Below are 25691 nucleotides of genomic sequence, written 5' to 3'. Positions count from 1 at the left end.
ACTGCAGTGGTACCTTATACTTAAAAATATAAGAGCTTTGAAACGTTAAGTTTTCATCTGAAGCTTGAGTAAAAAAGTTGAATATAGAAAAAAAATGGGGCGGGGGGGGGGGAGACATTTCAGATTAAAAGTTGACAAGAAAATTATATTTTACACAAGATGACGTGAGGCTGATGGGGGCGCTACAGGCCAAGTCAGGGTGATGATAAAACTCATATGAATAGTTGAGAACAGAGTTGAGGAAAAACGATCCCCAAAAAAGCCTTTTAACAGAATTTAATCAAACTAAACCCCAGGATTTTGGTTTGGCATTTTGAGGTTAAAGTGGAAGTGGTGTGAATAGAGTCGACTCCTCTGCTCCATCAAATCAAGTCAGAGGATCAACAGATTTCTGCTCACACGATTAGAAGAGAAAGAATTTCCTCGTTACTAAAACTGAATAATTGGACCAATCCATATAAACTATATGATATACGTAAGTGATCTTCTCATTGTTTTCTAATCCATGACCCTGATACTTTGATTATCTATTGGACACAGACAAGTTAATGTATCAAAAAGCAGTTTTAATACTTGACATTCTTTGTCACACCACAGATTTATTCAAGAAGCTGTACAAAGAGAACATTTAAAGAGCCTTTAACATCTTGTGGCATTTATTCACTTTTAATAAAAAACTCCACTAAGTGTTATTTAGTCAACACGGCTCTCTTCTCCCAGCTGCTCACACACCACAGCACAGCATTTAATCTGCATCTATTGTCCTCCAAATCCCCGGTGACCTGAATGCACCACACAATCTGTTTGCGGTGCGTCCTGCTCGCCGCAGCCTCACAAACAGAATGAGTATCCTGTCTGAGGTTTAGCTGTTATCAATTAACTGGTCACTGCTGGAGTAAACACACACCAAATGGTTCCACTTCCCCATCGCACTGGGCCACTGTTGTTGGTGTGTCTGGTTTGATCACGTCCCTGCAGCTCCAGTGCCAATCCCCTGGTGGTCTGTCCGTCTCCATCCCTGTGTCCCCAGGCAGCGTCCTCACATTCAACCAGAGCAAACCCTGACATTTGGGTCAACCTCTGTCAGTGTCTAAAGAAACAAAGTCATCCCAGTGCTGGACTCCTCCGTCCAGGCCTCGCTCCCTCTCTCACTAGCCCACCAGGAAGGCCCCGAAGTAGCTGGCCCTGCCGTCCATCTCCATGGCGCTGGCGTTGCTGACCGTGACGAAGAGGCGGTCCTCCGGCTGGAGGAAGGCAGTGCCGGCCTGGTGCAGGGAGAAGAGGCCCGGCTCCTGACCCCGGGGCCAGCAGGCGCTGCGGGACGACTTCATCAGCAGGATGGGCACCGTGTAGGAACTCATCTGAGTGAACAGATCACAACTCTGTAAATCATATAATATGGATTTTTAAATCAATAACTTTATGACTCATCTGTGGTGCATTCAGGGACACATTGACATTTGAGGGTAAAGAGTTCTCTGGCCCAGCTGCGTGACATCAGGAACTTCATTGCCCTCACTGGCAATTCTGAGTCACCGTGTCCAGTCCTGACATTGTGTTCGTATTAGCTCATTTCTGTTTGGCCGGGGAAGTTTTGTTTTGTGTTGCCCTGACCAATCAGTAACGAGTCACACGCTACGGCCCCTCTGGGAAAGTTCAGGAAAATGTACAGACTCAAGTTCACATCTGTAAGAAGCTATAGAAACCAGAGAAAACTATTCACACCTAGAATCTCCATTAACCTTAGTTGCATGTATGTGGGAAGAAGGCAGAGAACTGGGCCCCTAGGCAGAGATAGGCCCCGACAATGCACATGCAGCCCCCCGTCCAGATAAATGATCTCCCAATTCCTATGATTCTTCTTCAAGGGACACAAAGACTCACCTTCTTGTATATGTACTGCACAAGCTGCGCTCCTGCCTCCTCCTCCTTTGCGTCCCCCTCCGTCTCCCCCGTCGAGGGCAGCCTGAAGTAGGTCTGTGCGTAGATGTAGTAGAGGCCGGACGTGGGCACCAGGAGCTCGCCGCCCCTCAGCTCCATGTTCTGCAGGAAGGACAGACCCCTGTGGCCCTCCCACCCTCTGATACGCTGCCCCAGGTGACCCCTGCTGCTCCCAGCGCCTGCAATCACACACACACACAAGCAGAAACACACACATGCTCAATGTTTGAGGCCGTTACCCTATGATGCAGGAGCTTTGTCAGATTGCAGTTAGGAGTGTTGCTGAGTTTAAACAGTCACTGCAATTCAAATGAGAAACAAATGTTTGAAGTCTGTGTGTAAGCAGTGCTCACAGATGTGTCCACAGAGCAGCGGCAGCCCAACAACTGCTCCTCTAATGAACTATAATAAACTCAGCTATGTGTTCCTCAAAAAAATGTCTCGTTTTTTCTTTTTCTGCCATGTTTTTTTTCTAATTTTCTTTAGTCCAGCGACGACAGCCACATGTTTTTAAAAAAAAGAAGCAGAAGTGGTCGATGAACTCCTTTGTTGGGAAAACGGAAAAGATAACAGTCCTTTTTTTAGATTTATAAAAAATTGGATCCCTGTGGACAAGATCCTTGAATCCAAAGCTAAATAAGTGTATTTACCAGAGATATAAAAAGTATCAGAGCTATTTGCACTGCTATCACCCCCCCCCCCCCCCCCCCCCCCCCCCACAACAAACATAACAGAGAACAACATTGTGCAGCTCATCCATCAGTTTAAAGCCTGAGCCAGTTTTAATTTGGACTGTCTAACTTTATCAAATTGTAACATGTGCACCATCAGAAGTTTGTCCAGTTTCCAGCAGCTAAAAAAAAGAATAAATCCCACTGGGACAGAGTTAGTGACTGACTCCACAAAATCTAAATAAAACTTCACGTATCTAATCGTCCAAATAAAAACAAATATCATTGGTTAAACATGAATATAAGGTCAAATTATTAATAGTATTGCTCTCTGTAATTTGTAGGTGATACTCTTAAGTTTGTCAGTAGGTGAAATTTCCCCTGTATAAATATTTATAAATATATATATATATATATTTTTTACAATTTCTATTTAATGTCTATTTTAATCTTTAGTCTCCATGGAAAACATTGTATTCTTTGGTTTTGCCCCTCAGTCTCTTCTACATGTGTAGTTCTACTAACGCTGTGGTGGTGCAAACTATTTTAAAGAAGGGAGTGTTGTACTTGTATTGTCCATTGTGACTGTGGCTATGTAAAACAGTTCTCAGGTCAGTTTTAGGGCAACTTAGAAGCATTTTGCTCAAGGCCCCGGATGAGGTCAGGACCCTCTCTGGACAAATCGTGGTTGGCTGCTTGATTGCTGGGCCGAGGAACTGTCAAAAGAAAGAACTCCTCAAAAAGCTTTGTCCCGGGCCTGTCTGTGTGTTTACTGCCCTTGTGGACCTGTCATCTGGGATGCGTGTGAGTCCATGTTGCTTGTGTGGTCCAGGAGTGGGCTGGTGCCAAAAGTGTCCTGCGCTGACTTGCTGGACAGAGATTAATTAAGACAGTGACTCATCCTGTGCAGAGAGAACTGCAGGACGCTCCAGGTTACGCAGAGGCAGCTGCACATCTGCAGGTCCTGACAGACGTGCAGGGAGACGTTATTGAACCTGAAAGCCGCCTGGGAAGCCTCGAAGCACATTCCTCACCTCTGGCACTGGGAAGGTGCAGGTGAGGGAACCTAAGCCTCATCATTAGAGCCCTTGTCTATACACATAACATCCCTATTAGTTTCTTATTTAGATTTACAATCGCACAGATGTCCTTTTAATCTACTTTCCATGACCAGGTTCACCTTGGAAAGGAAACGACTTGCGTTGGACTCGTGCACTCACCCTCTGCTATGGGAGAGTCTGTGGAGGAGACGACACCCGTCACATGGGCCGCGACTTTAGGAAGAGGGACCCCGGGGCTCAGGATGGGCAGCGCTCCCGTCAGCTTATCTGCAAAAAACACAAGATAGATAAGAAACACTCCCTGGACATTTCCAGTGGGAAAAGTCATACTTTAAGCCCATTAGCAGTAATTGGCTGTCAATGGAGGCATTGTTCTTACTTCTCATAGTGGAGGATATCTCCTTCTGGAATCTGTCTGCCATTGTCTGAAAGGAAAACACAAAGAGAAACAGAAAAAGGGACGAGGGGAGAACGGAGAGAGAGAACGAGTCAGTTTGTCTTTTACAGTTGTTTTGACTTTTTTGTACTTATCTTTTAAATCTAAATTGGAACCATTCAGTAATCTATCAGGAACCCTGTCACCCTTCATATCCAGTCACTCCCACTCACCCTGGGCCTACACATTTCATGTGCGGACCTGTAATAGCGGTTTTCCCCTTTTGGCTGAGTCAGTGTTGGATCATTTTTCCACTTTTAGCCGGTGACGTCTGAGTAACTGCATGTGAAGCACGAGAGGATCCCTGATTACTGTTAAAAGAGAAATTGGCCTCTGGTGTCTTGTGTTTTTTTTTGCTTAAAGCCGAATGAACCTTGCACCAGATCTGGGTTTGTTTTCTTTTCCACACAGAATCATGTAAATCGGGACAAAGAGAATAAATCGAAACCTTCTCTATGTGGTAGTGGAGCTGTTGCGTGACTTGCCAGCAGGGGTTGTGTTTTCTGTCCTCGGCCGACGACTCCTCGAGCTCCGAGTGCAGGTTTGAGTTTATCAGACAGGACACGCTGCTGCGGGAGAAACTCTCCTTCATCTGGTGGGATGACAAGATGAAAACAAAATGACAAAACGATGAAAATAAATAATCCAATGGTCTTATCTCCAACGTTATATTTATAAACAGGATTTTCTGTCAAATGTCAAATTGTAAATTGTCTCATAAGAGAGAGTAAATCTTCTGGTTTATTGAAATCATTTAAATATATATATATATATATATATATATGACAAACAAACTGCAGACATGAATATTTGCAGATATTTTTCTGCAGGAAATAATATATTCAAATGGATTATCAAGTTAGTTCCAGAATAGTGTGATTTTTGAACTCTGTGTAGCCAATTACGGTCCTAATGTACAAACATTACATTTCTACTTATCTACCATTCACACTGTGCATATCTTTCTATAGTGTTTATATTGTTTATTTATTGTATATTTATGTATTGTATGAGTAAACCCTGACTCTGAAAAAAAAATACATACATAGATACAAAAATAATCATCACCATAGTGAAATCAAAATCCATATTTGTATCCACTTATTTAATATTGGTCTATTTAAATAAAACTACAAAATGTGCTTCCTCAAAGTAAAATACTTCCCTGGTTACTTTGCTAAATATCAGCTATGAAATGTATATTTATCAATTTGTGATTAAAGTTCAATTACTTCATATTTCCATTCTTCTGGACTGCTTATTCATTGTCACTTTAAAAAAGAGAAGCTCAAAATATATTCTGCTTTTAGAAAAACTATTTATATTTGAATAATGCTGGACTAAAAAAGATTGTTAAAAGAAAGTGAAGCACATTTTACTTTGTATGAAAAACATTTGCTTAGACTATTAACATTTTATAATAATATCTAAATTCAAATTTTAATACATATATGTAACTTTGATTAATTTTAATTATGCTTTAATAAAGTAAATCAGTCCCTCGGTTACTCAAAGTGTATTATTGGTTTTATTGGAAGTGGTTAACAATGAATGTGTTGATGTGATCACAGGAACTCACAGGTAAGCCCTGGGTGTTTCCTGCTTCTCAGCCAATCAGAGCTCAGGAACAGGTCTTTCAACATGTTTTATTAGCTTTCATTGAACAGGTTGGAAAATAATAAATGTTGCTCGACGGTCTCATGACCTCATTTATTACTAATGTGTAAAGTCCTGTCATTGTTCTTTAAAACTGTCTCGTCTCTCGTTGTCCAGCAGAAGGAAAATCTCTGCACCATTTATGAAGGACACCTTTTATTTCTAGAAAATCTAAAATCTATTTTTGTACAATATGACATTGATGATCCTAATTATAATTTTTTTTATAAAAGAGAAATAAATGATGTGCCCAGCAGTGTACAAAGTAGATAAAATGGTACTTTAATGATTCTTTAACAGTGTATTAAAGAGGATTTCCACCGCTGACGCCTCTGTTCCCTGCAGAGTTACATCTCTGTAGGAACAGAATGTGTCTGTAACTACTCAAACGATGTGATCATTTTATTTCAAGGTAAATTGTATTTATCGCTATGTAGTTTTCAGTTCAGGATATTGTTTTAATGTTGTCCCAGTCCTGTATCCATACAGAGTCTATTGTTAAATCAGGTCAAAGGTCTTGTACTCCTCTAAAGTTAATGTCAGATCACTATGAAATTATAACAAAGAGAGTACGTCATGGTTTAACTTCTCCACAGTTAGATGTCAGGTCACTCACTGTGCTCAGGACTTTGTTGAAGTAGATGAAACTGATGGCCACGGCGATGGTCTGGAGGAGGACGGCTGCGAGTATGATGAGGCCCAGACTCTGCAGGGAGATAGACACGGCCATGTCCCAGCGGCGTGAGAGGAGCACCCGAATAAAGTCCAGCAGAGAGAAGAGAGAGAAGAGAGAGAAGAGAGAGAGAAGAGAGAGAGAAGAGAGAGAGAAGAGAGAAGGGAGAAAATGCTTCCAGCACGCAGGACGAGTCAGATCAAGCTCTGCTGCATTTCTGCTCTGAAAAGAGAGAGAGAGAGAGAGAGAGAGGAGGAGGAGGAGGAGAAGGAGGAGGAGGCCGGGAAACCGAGCAGCAGTTTGTAGGTGGAGCAGAGAGGAGGTGTGGAGGATTACAACAGCCTCAAGATGTCACTGTTATTAGACAGAAATAAGCAGAGAGATTTACTGCAACTCCCAGGGGCCTTCAGGGGCCTTCAGGGGCCGACGGATATAGGGAAAACTTGGAGGTGCTGAAACCAAATGGATATATAGATATAACTATATATGATCTTTTCATTTTTGATATTAAGATGGTGCAGAGATTGGGAAATATCTATCAGGTTATTTATCTTATTTTTCTTAATAATCACAATTCAAGTCAATTCAATTTATTGCACTCGGAGATGTTCAGATTTAAATTCTTCTTAACCTCTTCTCCCTTTTCTCTCAAAGGGTTAATAACAATAATCATAATAATCATAATAATCATCATGATAATAATAACTTTATAATAAGCACATTTTAAAGCAACTGCTACAAAGACAAAGACAGCAGATAAAATAAAACTGCCTCATTTGAAAGTTATTACAAAAGGGAGACACGAGATGTAATTGCAACAAGAAAGAAAATCAAGTAATCTGTTCCAGAGGGTCGGGGCACCGAACAACAAAGGCCCTGTGAGCTTTGGTCTTCAGTCAAGAACATCTTATCTTATCCTGATAATATTGATGAGTTAAATAAAATCGTGTGTGATAATAGTGGAGTGATCATCTAAAGGCCCCGGAGCACATTGGATTTTCTATGAAAAACATGTGTGGTGACAGGACTTTGAAAAAGGAGCCTGACTGTGACCTCAGCATTTTATGAGACCCTTTTAGTTACTGTGCAGCAAGTGGTAAAAGGTGCGACTGTCTTTCAGTCTCTGACACCTTCTCCTTCTTTCTGCTGTTCAAAGTAGCTTAAGTGACATTTTAAATCCAGATTTCCAAGCATCAGCCATAGCTTTTTTTTTTTTTTTTTTTACTGGCTCTATTTCTTTATTACTTCCAGCCAGGAGCACTTCAAAAGCTCCGCAAATGGTTTTCACGACTTCCAGTCTCCGAAATGAGGAGCCAGTGAAGGCAGCATTAGATAACTGCTGGCGGGACGAGGCTTTTAAGAAGAGCACAGAGCCTCTGGAAACAATAAATCTCTGGCAGTTTAACACCATGAAGATATTTGACCTTTTTCCTGGAATGTCATTGTAATTTCAATTTTTATATAATATTTTCAGCTTCTCTTTTATATCAGTAAAACACCTGTAGACGACATTAATATATTAATAAATTGTATCTATACAGCACTTTTAAAGCTTATGCATAAAGAGTAGTATGAATGAAAATATGAATTAAAATAAACCAATGAAATCCCTCTTAACAGTATATATAACAGTAACAGAATATAACAGTCTAACATGACAGCAGATATATATATATATATATATAAATATCCAGCAATGCCAGTACGTAGATAAATGGATATAATAAAATTTTATATTTAATATTAAATGGAGCTTAAAATATATAAATGAGATAAGATGTGGCTATAACTAAGCATTCTCCATTAAGTTAAGTGAAATAAAAATAAAGGAAGTGGAAATATATATAATACAATCTCATTGAGTGATAATACATTGAAAACACATTCTAATACTGTGTATTTGTATATATTGCAGATGGGAGTACCCCCAAAAAAGATGTCACATTGTCATATAACCAAGGTTGCAATGATTTACATGAGTGGAGGTCACTAAAGCTGTGGCTCAGGGGGTAGAGGGGGTTGTCCACTATCCTTAAGGTCGGTGGTTCAAAACCTGGCTCCTTGGGCAAGATGCTGAACCCTGACAGTGTATGGATGGTGTTCTAGACAAAGTTCTGTGTGTAGAAGCGATGGAGTGAATGTGACTCGAGCTCTGAGTGGTCGATGTGACTGGAAAAGCTCTACAGACCATTTAGCAGCATCACTGCATGAAAATGTGAAGCTCAGCTCGGCGTCTGAAAATCAGATAAAAAAAACTGCATTTTTTCTTCTCTCTTCTCTTTCCTGCTATTGTGCAATGATCTGAGAGAATGCTCGCAGATTAGTGCCAAGTGACCCGCCATTGTTAGTGCTGCAGCGTAGCACTGAGCGGGATCCGTCACAGGGGAGTCATTCAATCTGCCCGACTTAACCTTGAGTGATTCCTGTACTTTCATTCCTCCACCTCTCACCCCGGCTCCATTGTCAGTGTGAGGAAGTGGGACAACCCTCCCAACCACCAGGACCAGCGTGCACGCAACCCACAGAGTCATGCATGTGCACTGTGAATTCCACAGCAGCTCCCGCAGAGGAGACGTGCGTATGCAAATGACTCTGAGAATGTGTCTGTAAGGGCGATCGGTCCACGTCTCTTGGAAAAGAAATGTTTACTGTTTCCCCTCGGTGATTTAAATCTCAAAATGCGGAAGAGAAAACGATAAGCGTTTCCTGCGTTCCCCTGAAGTGAATCAATTCCCAGGCTCGCAGAGAGGGAGGTGGAGAAGGTGAGTGATATATTGAGACTGTCTGGCCTCAGGCGGGGAAGATGACACCCTGAGAGAGATGCCTGTCTGCGATCCCATGGCAAGCAGGCAGAGAGAGGGAGAGACCATGTGTGAACATGTGTCTGGGGAGTTATTGTATGAGTGGAAATGCATCAGTGTTTTTTGAGCTATTTCCTTAATATCGGGCCACTTGTGTTTCTGTTATTTCTTCAGTCCAGTCAGCTGTTGACCTTTGACCTCTGGCAGACGTGTCCACATGCAACAAGTTTTAATCCCAGATGTGTAGATGTTGCTGCCATAAGACTGTAAATAACTGATCTAAATCTTCATCAGATTACAAAACATTTTTCAATAAAACTTTGTTTACTTTTATATATATATATATATATATATATATATATATATATATATATATATATATGCTATGTAAACATTGGGGATTTGAAAGGAAACCCGACAGTTAATAAACCAAACACAGACGTGAATATATTTTTACCACATAAGGCAAGTGAGCGCAACTAAAGAGACGACAACTTGAGACAACTTCAGAATTGCTAATATTGGAGAGAGGGGCCTCCTCATTACGCAGAGTGCAGTACTGCGGATAAACAACAGGGAGCAGCAACTCCGTGACTGCGCAGTCGGCATAAAAAAAAAGAGAAATCCACTGAAAACGTTTTATTTTCCAAACTCCCCCTCAATGAATGATCTTTATTTACTCATGCACTTTTACAGAAGAGCACCACCCAGGTCACATTCCTGAGGGTGTGGGGGGTGTTTTCATTGGAACGTCTCAAGGCCCCACTCGTTTTAAGCCAGTTTCTGAGTGTAGAGTTGACTCTTAATGATTATTGCCCAAAAATGCAATAGGAATGCAATAGGACAGAATGTCATGTCCCTGTGTGGAACATGTGCAGAGTTCAGCTACTGAAGCTTGTATACACAGTGACTCAAAACGTTGAGTATTTTCCCAACCAGCCCTGATGCTGAAGAACAATTGGAAACAGGAAAGCCTGAGGAGTTGCTGCTGCTGCTGCTGCTGCTGCTGCTGCTTCTTCTTCTCTTGAAAGGAAAGCTGCTGTCCTGTGAAGCAAAGTACTTGAATTCTACCCAGAAGACGTAAAATGGCTTTAAAGGACGGATCCCACTCCGTTCACCTTCCTCTGCCTTCCACTCCTCTTTTCTCTCCCTCAAGGCTTGTCCTCCAGGCGTTCCTCCCGCTAAAGTCATGGAATCTCCCTAAATTCCCGTCTGAGTTTTACAGCTGCTCATTGTCTCCTTCATAAAACAGACTGGTGCTGAAAAATGCTGCTGCAGCACAAAGCACACAGACTGTCACCAGCGACCGGGCCTGACACTGGGCGGGTATTTCCCCCGACAGGAAACTATACAGCGTGTGAACGTGGGAGGAAATAAAAGATGTTTTAATCCTCAATCATTTCTATCAACTTGAGAAACCAAAACATCCAGAATACAGGGACCTCCATCTTGTGCTGGTGACATCATTCAGAGCTAGATCCTGCTTAGTAGTGGAGCTGTGCTGTCAATCATTACGTCTCACCTTGTGTTAAGAGAATCAAACAACTAATTAAAACCACAACGAGACAAATGAACAGAAATACACAAACCAACATGTTTGGCACCACCTGAAATGAGGGTAACAATTTTATGGAAAAATTTGTTTTTATGTGTAGTTTTTCATCTTCTTTTCAGTTTGGAATGAAAAATGAAAGAATGAAAATATTATATTATACACATATTATATGGATATATAGAGAGAAATGTACAATATATAGAGTGAAATCTACACTTGGAGACATCAAAAGTAAAAGAGTAAAAGCATTTGTCATGCAGACAAATGGGACCTTTAAGTATTTCATGACCATGTTTTATGATTGCATTTATAATGTATTAATACATAAATAGTATTTTGCTTCTGTGGCTGGTTGAGGTGAAGCTCTCAACTCTCTATTCATTTTGTTTTTTTAGTCTATATGAAAAATCTGTCATATTTTATAAGCTGGTCATATATTTAGTGTGTAAAAGCAACATTTTTAAAAACAACTGGAAACTTTAACTGTCACATCAGTGTTTGGGAGGTTAAAATACAATATTTACATCTGAAATAGAGTGGTTTTGAAAATAGCAAAAAATGAAAACAGTCAGTATTTCACAACCGCACTTTGAGTACTGCTGTTATCCAACCTCTAGAGGACGCTGTTGTATTGATCTTTGGTGCTGCTGGGTTTAGTGACTCAGGAACTCACGAACCCCTCAAGTGAGAGAAAAGGAACTGATCATAAAAATGACTGATGCACCTCTGAGCGTGTTGGTTCTCTCAAGTAATAGTTACACAGTAATTATGTATTTAACAGCTGTGTCATCTAAACCACAGTGTTTTTCCCTTCCTTCTTGTGTATAAATATATGTATTTTATTAGTAGGTGTGTTGGATACCACTAAATATCTGTGATTAGCAGAAAAACAGCAATTAGCAACCCACAAGTAATTTTATTCATTTATACCTAAACTTTCAAATGTGAGCAGCTAAAGGTGACATATGATAACTGTGATTTAAACCATGTATTTTAATGAAGTGTCCTGAATACAATCACTAATTATAATTATTGACAACTTTATTTAATTCTTTTTTCTCCATTTGAATTCTTGTAAACATTAACATTTTACCAGCAATCTTATCAGTTGCTCTCTTTTTTCAATGCATGATAAGCATTTCTGGAAAATACCGATGTCCTAGGCATTATCACAATTGGTTCTTTAATTCCCGGCTCCTACTTTATGCTTGCCTAAGTGTCCTTGAGCAAGACAGTGAACCCGTCAGAGTAAAAGATAGTGTCATAGAAAAGTGCCACATGCAGAATGTGGGCGTGAGTTTATAAAGTGCTTTGAGTTTGTCGATAAGACTTTATAAACAGTCTGTATGCTGGTAGTGCTTTAAGACAGTGAATGTAATTCCAGCGATGAGTTCAAGTTCCACAGTTTTCCCTGGTGAGTCATTTAAGTCTCAAGGCATTTTATTGATAGCAGCCTCGGGGAGTGTTCAGAAACCTAAAGTACATCCTGTAATACAACACAATGTGAATAATAAATGGAATCAAACCGTCGAGTTTTTCCTTGTGACTTAATAGTGGCATCATTTGTCGGGGAAGTCGTCACTTTACTGTCGTGCAGGGAGCAGGAGAAGTTCAAATACTGTCTATTAGAAATGTAATGACTTCCTTTGTAGAGAAGACACTTTATTTAAAAGCGAGAATATCCTGATCTGAATTATTTACTGATTAAGTTTTGCTGTTTGTTGTTGTTGTTTTTTCTTGCAGTTTGTTTTCTGCCTCAGTTTAACCCTGTTGTGCGCGGTGCGTTGTTATATATTTGTGTTATTTGTATATAACCTTAACTTCCATAAATACAATATTATTATTATTATTATTATTAATACAAAAAGAAAATGATCTGTTCTGGGTTTTCTCACCACAACAATAAAATCAACCACTGCCAACATGAACCTTTGATTTTGGGAGTTTATTGTACCTTTATTTAAAAAAGAAATAGTATAAAATCCTTTCCAACCCTTGTGACACACACTTGTCTAAATGTATGAATGAGTGAACTGCTGATGTGGAATCTTGTTATTTTATCCTTCGGTGGAAAGCTTGTGGCTGTGATGTGGTGACGGCCCAGAGATCAGATCATATGTTTCAGCACAAAGAACTGACATGAAAATCCCTTTAGCCAAAGAATCAGACATGCACACACTCATAACTCATTTGCAAACACACACACACACACACACACTCTCACAAGTTGTTCTGCAGCCAGTTGAGGTAGCCCCTGACCATCCTCCTCCCCACATCGAACTCCACTGGCCACACTGTGAAGCTGAAGCATCCGTGGAAGCCGTCCTCATAGTGGTCGTTGGTAACCGTGACCCCTGCGTCCTGTAGGCGCCGAGCGTACATGAGCCCGTCGTCCCTCAACACGTCATGTTCACACGTGAGGATGTACGTCCGAGGGCATTTGGCCAAAACCTCTGGTCCTGCCAGCAGCGGCGACACCCGTGCATCCAGCAGCCCCGGCACCTCCTTCACCAGCCCCGGGGAACCTCGACCCACAACCAGAGGCCGGTGGTTCCTCTTGTGTTTCGGGGGCAGGAGCACGGTCCAGTCCGTTCGCGCCCTCAGCTCTGGGCTGACGGCCGAGTGGTGTGAGGAGCTGTGGTTGTTCACCAGCAACTGGGGCTGCAGGGAGAGGTCGGCGCCGAGGTACCGCAGCCAGAACCGAACCATGAGGGGGCGGTAGAGGACGGGTATGCCCTGGTTCTGCACGTAGGAAGGTGTGTTGAAGTCCAGGGTTTGCAGCGCCGGGTAGATTAAAGCCTGGATGCTGAACTTCACACTCACAGTGTCGTCATTGGAAATCTGGAGAAGAAGAACAAACACATCATTCCCTGCAATGTATTTACATTGTGACTCTCATTTCTACAGGCGACGGCTCCTGTTCACCTCCTGAGCGATGGCAGCAGCCAGATTTCCTCCGGTACTGGCCCCTGACACGGCCACGCGCTCGGGGTCGATTGCGTACTTGGCCAGAAGCTCTGGGGACAGGAAGTGTTTGGCAGCAGCGAGGCAGTCTAAATACGGAACGGGAAAGTGCACCTCCGGATGAAGACGATACCTGAAAGACAATGGTTGCACATGTTTCAGCGTAGGATCATTCAATTATATGCACGTTCTAAAGTACAAAGGGTAACTCCAGTCAGTTACATGTCACAACAAGTAGCACCAAACCTGTCATAACACTTCCACAATATCTCATCTCGCTGCAGGAGACACACACTTACACAACAGAGACCACGACAGTGTTGAGCTCGTCCGACACCGTGCGGCTGAGGGCATCGCTTGAACGCCTCTCTGAGGAAGTGAGATAGAGAAAACGAAGGATGGAGGAGTGTGGAAGAGCCAAATGAACAAAAGTGAAACAACACTTGATCTGAAATCTGGACAAATCATCTGACGACATCAATATGAATGAGTCTGATCGGGATCAATGAATTATTCTCTGAGAAAAAAGGTAAAGGTTGAAAACCACATCTGTAATGTCTACAAAAGAGAAAAGAAATTCCTGGATTTCTCCCTCGGGTCAGGCCCCACCCCTCCACACATTCTCTGCTAAAAATCAAACGAAAAAACTAAAATTCCTTCGCAGAGGACAGAGGGAATAAAAATAAAACTCTAAAAATGGACTTTCTCAACCAAATACTGAGCAAATATCGAGAAATACAGGGAATTGATTGAGCAAATATTAGCATATTGTATAACTATCTTCACCTGTAGTGCAAAGAAAGTTCTACAGAAACGTTCTGTATTCCCTCACTATTCTACTTTAAGACAGCGCTAATGTCCGTACTCACCTGTGCCGCCAAGGGCCCAGTCTCCTCCATAGAAATACATCAGCCCTCTCCTCAGGTGGCCCTCCCCTCCGGCCGGGGGCTCGTACACTCTGACCGGGATGCCCGCGAAGGTGATGTCGCTGACCTTCACTCCGGGCACGACCCCTCCACCGGACTCGGAGCTGTCCCCCACCTTGCCCGGGCCATCGAAGCTCTCCGGGGGCCACCTGACAGACTTGAGATAACCGTCGCAGCCCAGCCAATCCCTCAGAGACGCCTGAGGACAGAGACGAGAGGAGAGAGACCTAAAATGTAGTTCCTCTGGACAACAAGACAAGATCAAGTTGGGTTCAAATTGATTATCAAGGACAGCACTGGCCCCTCATTGGATTTTTAAGTTTGAATGTGAACCCATAACTTCTCTGCTGGCTGGCCCTGGAAGGATGTTATAGAGCTGCACTGGTCCTTGACAGCTCTCAGCTCATGACAGGGCCTGTAAAAACTTTATGGATTCTTTAATGAACCACCTGCCCAAAGATGCAGTGGCCCACAAGGATCAGTCCCAATTTACCCACGTCAGACATCCCACGAACCTTAATTCTGCTCAGGGGTCTTTCCAACCCGATGAGTGGCTGATGATGCTCCTCTACTGTTAACCTGAGCATATCATCTGTAAATCATAGATATTAGTATTATTGTTATCATTGTTTTATCTGAGCCATTCAAACATTCTTTGCCAGAATTCCTTTTTAAACATTTTCAAAAAAGAATATAGTAATAATGATAAAGCTTGGCTTAATACTTCATGGTTATAATTTCCATTGCCCAGCATTCCCATCAACATTTTAAATTCAATATTTAATCAGTAGTCAGAATCAATCCATGTCCTCCCCCCAGCATCACAGCTGCAGCTGCCCCCCCCCCCTCACGTGCTCCTGATATTTACAACCGTGCACTCCCCAGAATTGAACATGAAAACGTTTCTCTCTTACCAGATGCATGGATGTCCTGAAGGCGGCGGCCACCAGCATCAGCCTCCACGGCTCCCGGATGGAGTCGGGCAGCGGGATGTAAACGTAATAAGCGAGAGACACCGTGAGAGTCAGCGTGAGGAGAACCGGCCGCAGCCTCATCTTGAGCCGGAGGAGAGAGGAGCGCATCTGTCTGCAGCTGGAGCCGCTGATTGGTCCCTGCTGGTCTCAGGAGGACAGCGAGGGCCAATCAGGATCAAGAAGAGATCCCGGATCAAACACTTCCCTTATACATCTTCAAAATAAAACGCTTTATTATTATCTTTACGGTTATTATTATTTTATTATTTTATTAAATAAACTATTTATGTAAAAATCTTCTTCAGCCCAAAACTTTAGGATACATTTCTACCTTAGACATTTCACAAGATTCATGATTTTATTTTTATAAATAAACCGTTATCTGGGAAAACATTTTTGTGACAGCTATTGGATGGTACGAAGTTGTAATACACACACGTGACCATGGTGAGGCAGAATAGAGCTGATAATCCTACAGCCAGGACCTCACACGTCTCAGTTCTGTCATACTCTTATCAGACAATGTGAAGTGAAGATGCATCTGCTGAAGTAAGAAAGTTAAATAACACTTTATAACTTGCTTTAATAGTTGTTTTTCCCTGTTGATAACACAACAAGTCCTGAGGATAAATATAATATTTATCCTCCATGTTTTTATTTGAGCCTGATAAATAAAGGTTAATACATACTTCTTCCAAAACAGCTCTTTTAAACATTTAGAGTTTCAAATCTTAATTTGACAAATTCAAAAAGTTTAATAATTCTGTTACCATGTATTTCCAAACTGCAAATGTATACATTTTTCACTTCTTAAAGCACATGTGTTGCCATTTCCAAAAGCTCTAAACAGGGGAGTAAATTATTTAGCATGAAGTTAATGTTCTGTACTATTTTCAGTCCCCATTGATCACTTTGTAAGTGAAGACAGTCGATGCTGAACTCTCAGTGAATGGCTTTAGTGATGCATGTTGCTGAACAACAACAGATCAAACTCATCTCTGTTCACAACGTATCGATGCGTCTACATCAGCTTCAGTCTTAAAAGATTTATTTATTTTGGTTCTGACGTCAGCAGTGTTGTATATTGACACTGGGCCTAGTATAGAAATAATTAAACGTGAGTTCAAAGATAGAAAAGTGAGTCACTGAGACCAAGGTCAAATCCTCTGAGCTGAGAATGCTGCGTTTATATGGTTTAGATCTCTGACCACAAAGGCTGTAGTGACGGCCCCATGACAGATTTTAGAGATTGGTCTGAATCCAGGTCACAGTCACAGAAAAGCAAAGAGCAGCACAGTCGACAGTGTCACATCCCAAAGTGTAGTCAGGGAGGAGAGGCTCAGAATTGCCGTCTCACTCTCTCCAGGCTATTTCTCTCGCCCCCTGTTTCTTCCCACGATTCCACTTTTAAATGGCCACCGTCTGTCCCAGGCGGCCCAGTGCGAGAATGTAAACAAACTTCAGAGCCGAGGAGGATCTGACCCATGCACTGTGCTGCTTTTCCAAAACATGGCAGCCCGGAGCACTAGACCGTGTCAGATTAGCCCCGTGGAAGAGTGGGGTCCTCCGGAGGAGACATGGCTGCAGAAAGTCACAGTGATGCAAAACCAAAACAACGACTTGTTCACGTGAGGCATATTGGAAATTGAGAAAAACATGTCCCTGTGTGTTGTTGTTAAGTGGCCCAGCTAAAGTTGTGTGTCCCCAACTTGGTACCATGACCTCACACAGAAACTCCACATGGCCGTCAAGACTTAAATTAGCTTATTAACTCTCTTGCCAAGAGTGAGTTGAGAAGATTGATGCCACTGCGCATTCAACACAGCAGTATCAGTCTCCTCTCGGAAAGAAAGCAATGAGCGCATCTTCTGAAATGTAATGAAATTCAATGCACTCGTGTCTTGTTTTACCTTTTTCTGATATTTTCTTCTCACGTTTTCTCCCATCACCATCATCCAGGATCAGGTCTTATCACATGGGGTCTAGGTGCTTTGTGGAAATAGATCTTAATACACAGGATTCTCTCTGAGGGTTATGATACTTTAGATAATCCCCCTTTACCATATAACCTGGTAGAAGCAAGATAAGATAAAGTAATCCTTTATGAGTCACACAGTGGGAAAATCCCAAAGGATGACAATACTTAAGTGTAAGATAATATTTAAAAAACTGAAAAATATTAACAAATACATTCAGTATGTTGTATATTTGGGTGAAACTAACCCTGTGGGGGAACAGCCTTGTGCTGCAGCAGCAGTTTGGACCGGTCGATGCTTTTAAACCTTTTTGCAGTCGTCTTGTAAACCTGAATCCTACAGGGGTCCATGTTTTACTCTGAAAAGATCACTATGATTCATGCCCAGATGCCACACATGCTTTCCAAAAATCCTATGGAAGCTTAAATGAGACGTTAATATGATATATGTGTTTTTGTGTGTGTACATGTGGTGTAAAGATTGTGCATTAAAATTCCATCTCTCTCCCTCCCTCCCTCCCTCCCGTGTGTGTGTTGGTCTGGCGTCTCCCCCCAGTCTGTGGTATGGAGGGCTGAGAGAGGGCCCCTCTCTTGTGTCGCTGACTGGAATTACACTTATGGTCATTTAACATGACTAAACGCACGAGGCAGAAGTGGAGGTTTTCTATTTCAGACAGGCCTGCTCTTGTTGATCAGCCTCTTTCTTGGCTCGGAACTGTTCACGACCAAATCCCTGGGTCGAGTTTGGTAAGAAATCAACGAACAAACCACGAATAACAATAAACACTTTACCAAGAGAAGAAAACAACCTTGAACAACAGCGTCTCTGAATCTGCTTTTCAGATTTTAAAGGTTGTGCAATTAGAAATCAAAAGGAATTAACCAGGACTTGGATAAAAATAGATTTTACAACATCTTGCTGAGTAGAAATGAGAACACACGGATTCATTGGCACCGATGAAAGGACGAAATGTGCACACAGTAGTTTTATTACTTGTGTCTGTTACCGAGAACAGTTCGGCCCATTAGCTCCGGCATGACATGTTTGTCTTCGCTCCATTTTAATCATTTTAATCGGTTTCCAAAGAGATGAAAACTCCTTTTGCACAATTAATTACATCAGGTTGATGCAGTTACTGTGCATGTGAAATCAGGAATGTTCTCCCTGAACATGTCAGCGAGGGCGAGACCCCTCAACTGGGCAGATGGAGGGGGGGGGCTCGGAAGAGTTGGACTGTTCGGGGATGAAAAGTAGGGAGCGTGTCATAGGAGAGAATCCACTGTGCCCAGGATAAACGTTTCATTTTAATCATCATAAACCGATATTACATTCTTTGAAAAGTCCATCACACTCGATGTTCCTCCTCTTCTTTGTTCATTTTTGGAGAATCACAGAGAACAGGAATCCAGCGCAGGGATCCTCAGGGATCTGTGGCTTCTTTACAAGTTGAAGCCACAAGAGGATTAAGGGACATTTCACCTTCAATCTAACTAATGTTAATTTAAGTTGGTCAGTTAGCAAGATTACACAATAACTCCAAAACGGATTACTAAGGAGGGATCAATATTTTCAATGATTTTTCAGAGAATAGCTCATGGATCCTCCCTCTTTTTTGATATCTATCAGGCATGTTTAGATGACTGCATATTTATGCCTGTGTGCAGTTTGGTGCAGATCCAAATAAACATCTGGATCTATTGATTTTAATTAGGTTTCATAAGGCGACTGTTTGCTGGGTATGACTGACTGGCGTGTTTTTAAGCTGTTGTGTTGACACTTTTATTCTGTTGTGTCTTGAATCTGTGAGAAAACTTATCTTAATGATGTCACAGGTTTGATCAAATCCAATTAAAAATGTTAATTGGGACCAGTTCATGTTTTACAATCAAATTGCTGGACATTTTTGATTTAAATGGTTCTTTTAAACAAACCACAGTGTTTAGTGTGACAGGACTGACTGGACACACACAAACAGACACACACAGTGATGCGGTGACAGTGACAATAATGCATTGTGATATTCAGGGATGTCAGGGACAGCGGGTCAGCTCGTTTCCTTCAGCTCAAACTCAGACTCTATTTCTGAAATATCAAACAACCTGTTGTTATTTTGTTTTCTGCAAAGCAAGGTGTCACACATCTGAGACAGGAACAGGAACACAAGTCGGCGCAGTGTTGTGAGTGTCGTGCTTTTGTTGGTGTGCGATGTTCAAGTACGCAACATTCTCATTTGGTTGATGGGTATTTGCTCTGCCGCTGATGAAATTTAGTCATTATCTTATTCCTCAGTTTTAATTATTAATCTTTGTTACTACATTCACTTCTCTGCCACCACACAACAGATTTTTTCTTCTACAGTTTTGACAGCATTATGGTGAAATGTTGCTAATTTGAACCTGGTTTGCTTTGTGGTTTTGTGGGAAGTTGCATATTCTGTTACCTTCATAAACAGAGAGACTGTGAACTTACATCCCGACTGTATCATACCATCTTTAACAAATCAACCCGAGTACCCCCAGATTGTTGCATCATGAGCGAAGTTCCGTTGTTGGTGAGGAAAAGATGATGTGAAACCGAATGATATCATGACGATGTCTGAGCCTGAATCCACACATAGTGCTTTCGTTTCCCTTATTCAGAGGTTGCACTTCCAAAGAAGTCCGATTCAGATTCATTCCCTGGAATCTGGGCATGTCAGGCCACAGATTCCAGGGAATGAATCTGACTTCAGTGATCATCTGACCTTTGCACCGTCATCTGCAGGCTGACACTGTTTTCTTATTGAAATGTGTTGACAGCCGTTGCATGAACTTATATGGATTTGGTAAAAACATTCACGTGTTGAGCTTGGTGATCCTTCCGATTGTGAAATACAAAATTAGTAAATATTCACTAAAGTATTCACATTCCCCTCAGCCTCCATTTAAGTACTGACTATTCTGACGAACTAAAATATTCAACTGCACATAACATTTGGTTGAGATGAGTTTACATCGTCACTGAGCATCTTTGCTTCAACATGAATTGTCTATAATCGACTGGACTTGTGTTATATTGTTATATTTTGTTGACTTGTGTTCTTAGGTTACATTTTCTCACAGAGATGCTACAAATGGCCACAGACTGATTCATTCTCCAGAACATATTTGACGCCTTGCAGCTGTTTGTTTTTATATTCATCTCAGAAGTCTAATTCACGCACCGCCAGCTATTTTTCGAATCTCATTTACTTTCCTGAATGCCCACGCATAACAGCCAGAAGCAAAGACAGCCTCCCACTAATGCAAATCTTCTGTAAGGAGACAAATCTTTCCTTTGAGTTGATTACGTGAGGAGGAAAATATAAAGTGAAAAGGCATTAATAGTTGTTAGAGGAGGTGGAGATGTAGGAAAAGCTGTTTCTTTCCTCATTCTTTCCAGATAACTCCTCCCCTCCCCTCCCAACCAGATCTTTCCAGCACCAGCTCCAGAGGCAGCTCATCTCTGGTTGCTGTCAGACTCAAGTTTTCCATCGGCCCCTGCTGATCTCCCCGCTGGACTTCAGAAGACAAATTGGGTAGACCACGTCCACATGGAGCCGACAACACACAAGTTTCCTCAGTTTCATGCATCCCACAGTTTGGAAAAAGCAGCAGGCTGGCCGCCGGCCCGGGCAGAGAGAGGCCAGAGGTCAAGTGTCAGATAGGGACTGATGTGGTCAGCCGCATGCCTCAGCGTTGACCTTTGACCCCGGAGATGCATGTGGACAGTGCCGACACTGTTCTGCTGCCGAGGACAGAAGCACAAAAACACACACACGCTCGCACACAACAGTGTTGGATGGAAACGGTGGCAAATACAAACAACCACATTAAAGAGCGACACACAAACACGAACAAAACATGCAGACGGTCACGCTCACGCACACACATGACCTCCCACTTCCTGCCCCGACATTCCCGGCCGACACCCTGTCCCGCTCCCATGTGCCTCTCCATGGTCTAAATGGGATCCTGATGTTCTGTTAACCAACCCCCCCCCCCTCGTCCTGTGTCCCCTTCGGCCAGAACCACGGCAGTTAAAAGTGATTTTGCGCTCCTTTTAGCAAATTTGTAACTTGAGTGCTTCAAAGAAGTGGGGATGAGAACATATGGACACGAGAGCAGCGGTGCAGGACCGTGAAATGCAGGAGGCCTCATGTGTGCACAGACGCTGCAGAGCCTGGAGAGAGCTCAGCCACAGAGGGTCCCGGTCCGGAGGAGGAAGCCACTTCCGACAGCTGGTGTCACGGAGCGCTCTGATGGAACTCTTCCTCTTCTCCAAAGATCTCCCCGTGGAGACGAAACCCAAACTAAAAAAGATGCAGAGTGCAAGCAGAGCGCACACACACACACACACACAGACTCACAAAAAGACGAGCTCACCTTGTAAAAATGCACATGGTTTTATTGACTGGTTGGTTTCGGTAACAAGCTCGGCTCGGTCTGCCAGACTCCAACCTGCAAACTGAGCTGTGGTTTGTGTGTGTGCGTGTGTGTGTTTGTGTGTGTGTGTGTGTTGGAAAGCGAATATGATTGTGTGACCTCGTCGTCCTTGGTTCTATATGTGATGCTGTATTCCTGGCATCTGTTGCTTTCAGCAGAAGCTCAGATCCAGGTTGCATGTCCTTAAGGCAAAGCTTGCATGTGCAATAAGCATTTGTGTGTGTGTGTGTGTGTGGTGTGTGCACGTTGGTGTGCGATGTGCTGAGTGTCACTCCCTGTTCCATTTTGTCAGGATGTGTCAGCACCCTCGTTGCTTTTCCTTTTTATCCCTCCAGCCTTCTCTCCTCCGACTCTTCTTCACCTCTGTGCTGCAGCTCTGTCCAGCTCAGAGCGGCCGGCACTTTGAATTCGAGTCGATCTAGGTTTCTTTTTTCGGGGGGAAAAAAATATGCGACTCCACTCCTCAGGTATTGTTTCTCTCAAAATGTTGATGTTAACAGAGGTAGTGACACAGCAAGAAATAAAGTTAGCCTACATTTTCTTATTGGTTTAAATGTACGATGGTAACATCTTCTGTCCCTCGATTTCATCCGTTTAAGAGATTGTCTTCTAAAAGCTTTCATATAAGGACCAAACAGACAAAATGGAGCAGAACAATTGGGAAGTTGGGGCAGAGTCTTCAGTAGTTCAAGTGAGATGACCACAGACATGAAGAAGAAGTTTCAGCAATAGTTCATACGATGGAACTTTATGGCATAGGGACAAACTCTTTCTTAGGAGATATATCATCACAACTTCCTCCAGCGTCTACGTGTTTGTTGTCATTAGAAAGTATTTTCCCTGCGCTGCCCTCTAAAGGATGTAGTGCTGAGCAAAACTTCCAATGCTGACGACCCAATGACATTGGACGGTAGAGTGAAGAGAGAGCAGGAAGACATGTCTCAAAGGGAAGACTCAAACCTGCGTTTGTGGGTTTCCTCTTTTAATATTACAAATATCTTAAGGCCTTACATTTTTTGCTCCACCAAATCACAAAAAAATCTCTTCTCACTTTGCCTGTGAAGAATCAAATTTCGGTTTTATTTGCATAGGTTTCAAAGACGTCTGCAGTCAAATCAGTTCTGTGTATTCCATTTGAAGCCAAATGGAAAGAGTAAACATTTTCCAATGTGTCCTGAGTTCACTCAAATCTTCCCGCTAGCTTGCACTAACCACGCTAGCTAAAATAAGCCGGCTACGCTGAAGTAACATGAGGCCGTTTGCGATTTCGGGTATGCATAACTTATAAAAATAATTTTAGGTGAAATGAAATTGAAGGTTTCACTTTATGGCTGCTCCTCGCCGGGTGTAATATCTCCCAACCTATCTGGGAACAAAATTAGATACGGGGTAAAATTGTATTCCGCTCTCTGCTGGCGTCGGGGACCAGTTACGCGAGCGCTCTGAAATGTTTGGCCGATTTCTCGTCATCCCTCTGGCGTCTCCGTCTCCTAATGCCGGGTGTTACTTGAGTGTTGGTGTTTATTTTTACTTGTTGGGCAGAACAAGGTACCGTCCAGGAGATTTGCGGACGCACATGTACACACAAACAGGCCCCTCTTGTCATGTGACGTGGGCCTTGTGATAGATAATGTTGTTATAGGAGACACATTCCAGCAGGATTTGGAGGGGGATGCTAGGTGTGAGTCGGTGTGTGTTTCTGGGGACTGTGTGTGTGTGTAAAAAGCAGGGGTGCTTTAATTTAAATCCACTGCACATCGTCCATCAGCAGGTCTTACTCTCACTCATCAGCGTGGTAACTTCACACCGCCAGCGATGCAAACCACAGACCAGATCCCATTTTAGCTGTTTTTCCCCCCCTGCCGGGTCATCTGCTCAAACTGTGGTTTAAAGTCTACGATCAAGTGGCGCCGGCGTCATCGCTGCGTCTCACAACATCGATGGAGGACATGGAGTCCCCTCAGCCATTTGATAGCAGCGGTCGTGCATGTGTGACCGGGGGGGGGGTTCACCTCTCCACAGGGCAGATTCAGCAAACAACAAGGGGCAGCATCTTCCACCTGAAGTGGTTGTGTGGGCGCTGCAGACTCATGTCCAACGGAAAAGAAAAATCTTATCGTCTACTTTTATAAACTCAAACTGTCTCAGGATCTGCACTGTGGCCGACTACCTGGTCTCCATAGAAACACACACATTTCGAGTACTTGCACTCACACAGATGAGTTGTTTAGTTAAACTACACACGCTGCTGTTTTATCATGTATAATTTATTGATCACTGAAGGAGGCCCAGGGCATAAATCTCACTCAGACTATGTGCTTGTTATATATTGTTCAGTAATGAACACTTGCACTGGAGGCTACACTAAAAAAGTATTCATGTCATGGACCCGGAGAAGCTGCACATTCCAGCTCAGGCCACGAACCGAGATATTGTGTTGTTGATTTAGTGTAAAATTGAACACAATGTCTATAATGCAGATTAAGGGAGAACAATGAGAGTGTGTGGTCATCATTCTGAAAGTGAAAGAAGGGACATAAATAGATGTGTGAGAGCGACGCCTGAACTGACCCCTGAAATGTCCCCAGACCACGAGAACTGGTTGTACGTCCTTCACACCTGTCCTTATTCTGGAATACTTTACGGTTTATACCCATGAGTCAGGACCATGTGTTTATTCTATTTAAAACGAGGTTCGGACAACAAACTTCTGCTTTCGGCCGAGCACAGCTAAAAACATTTCACTGAAACATCCAATCAACACCGGAAAGCAAAACATGTTCAGTCCTTTGTCTCTTTAAGAAGCTGTGATGCTTTAAAAAAAACAGTGGATGAAGATATGTTCAGTTTAAATTGAGGCTACACAAATGTAAACATGTACAAATATATCTGAAAAGTCAAAAATAAATGAATGACAGTGAAATGTACAAAATAACCTGAACATTGAGATCCAAGGCCAAAGCTGAGGTGCCTCTCTCCCGTCAGTAGTCATTTACAAATACAAACGTTTATTTATCCAAGCTTTTCAAAAGTACACAATGTGCTAGAACATGGAATTAATTTTCCAAACATATTCAATGATGTTTGAGGTATAATTCAATCAATCAATCAATCAATCAATCAATCTTTATTCGTATAGCCCTTATTCACAAATCCCAATTTATCTCATAGGGTTTAAAAACGTCGTATGTCATTAACCTTCAACAAGAGTAAAACTACCAACAAAATAACTATTAACACGGGAAATACACAAATACACAACCTCAGAGAATCACATGAGGATGGACAGACAGAAGTGAACAAATTGCCCCCCTGTGCAAATTGGGGCCCCCTGGTCCAGAAAAATCCTATATCCGCCACTGCAACAGATAGACAAACACACTTTCATGCATCAGTAGAATAACGTGCTCATCAACACGTTTGCGTGTGTGTGTGTGTGTGCGTGTGCGTGTGTGTGTGTCTCTCTCTCTGTGTGTGTGTGTAGCTGTAGTGAAGCCTGTCACTCTGCTCCAGCCCCCGCCCCGCAGCCCTGCTCGACGGGAACTCCCCCTGAGTTCCCCCGGTCCTCCTGCTCATTCCCTCCACAGACACACA

General features: G+C 42.5%; 2 protein-coding genes across 2 annotated transcripts; both read right to left on the bottom strand.

Moving 5' to 3' along the window:
* Positions 1-545: 545 nt before the first annotated feature.
* Positions 546-6654, bottom strand: LOC133962433 (tumor necrosis factor ligand superfamily member 10-like). Its single transcript, XM_062398040.1, has 6 exons — positions 6382-6654; positions 4558-4701; positions 4053-4098; positions 3833-3940; positions 1885-2120; positions 546-1361 (listed from the first exon to the last, which is right to left on the bottom strand). The coding sequence occupies exons 1-6, from the start codon at positions 6493-6495 to the stop codon at positions 1152-1154; spliced, it is 858 nt and encodes a 285-aa protein (XP_062254024.1). The 5' UTR covers positions 6496-6654; the 3' UTR covers positions 546-1151.
* A 6089-nt stretch (positions 6655-12743) lies between these two features.
* On the bottom strand, positions 12744-15897 carry nceh1a (neutral cholesterol ester hydrolase 1a). The gene is made up of 5 exons (XM_062397515.1): positions 15599-15897; positions 14628-14883; positions 14058-14127; positions 13720-13891; positions 12744-13635 (listed from the first exon to the last, which is right to left on the bottom strand). The coding sequence occupies exons 1-5, from the start codon at positions 15764-15766 to the stop codon at positions 13015-13017; spliced, it is 1287 nt and encodes a 428-aa protein (XP_062253499.1). The 5' UTR covers positions 15767-15897; the 3' UTR covers positions 12744-13014.
* Between the last annotated feature and the right edge of the window lie 9794 nt (positions 15898-25691).

The sequence above is a fragment of the Platichthys flesus genome, chromosome 10 (genome assembly GCF_949316205.1).
Source record: "Platichthys flesus chromosome 10, fPlaFle2.1, whole genome shotgun sequence".
NCBI classification, from domain to species: domain Eukaryota; kingdom Metazoa; phylum Chordata; class Actinopteri; order Pleuronectiformes; family Pleuronectidae; genus Platichthys; species Platichthys flesus.
This window is presented reverse-complemented; position numbering and strand designations above follow the sequence as displayed.

Excerpts from the sequence above, each read along its gene's own strand:
- LOC133962433 (XM_062398040.1), bottom strand. The coding sequence starts at position 6,495 with ATGGCCGTGTCTATCTCCCTGCAGAGTCTGGGCCTCATCATACTCGCA. Across the intron at positions 4,099-4,557 it reads TCCACTACCACATAGAGAAG|ACAATGGCAGACAGATTCCA; the intron begins GTTTCGATTTAT and ends TTTTCCTTTCAG. Across the intron at positions 2,121-3,832 it reads AGACTCTCCCATAGCAGAGG|GCGCTGGGAGCAGCAGGGGT; the intron begins GTGAGTGCACGA and ends GTGTGATTGCAG.
- nceh1a (XM_062397515.1), bottom strand. The coding sequence starts at position 15,766 with ATGCGCTCCTCTCTCCTCCGGCTCAAGATGAGGCTGCGGCCGGTTCTC. Across the intron at positions 14,128-14,627 it reads CTGGGCCCTTGGCGGCACAG|AGAGGCGTTCAAGCGATGCC; the intron begins GTGAGTACGGAC and ends TCACTTCCTCAG. Across the intron at positions 13,892-14,057 it reads ACTGTCGTGGTCTCTGTTGT|GTATCGTCTTCATCCGGAGG; the intron begins GTAAGTGTGTGT and ends ATTGTCTTTCAG.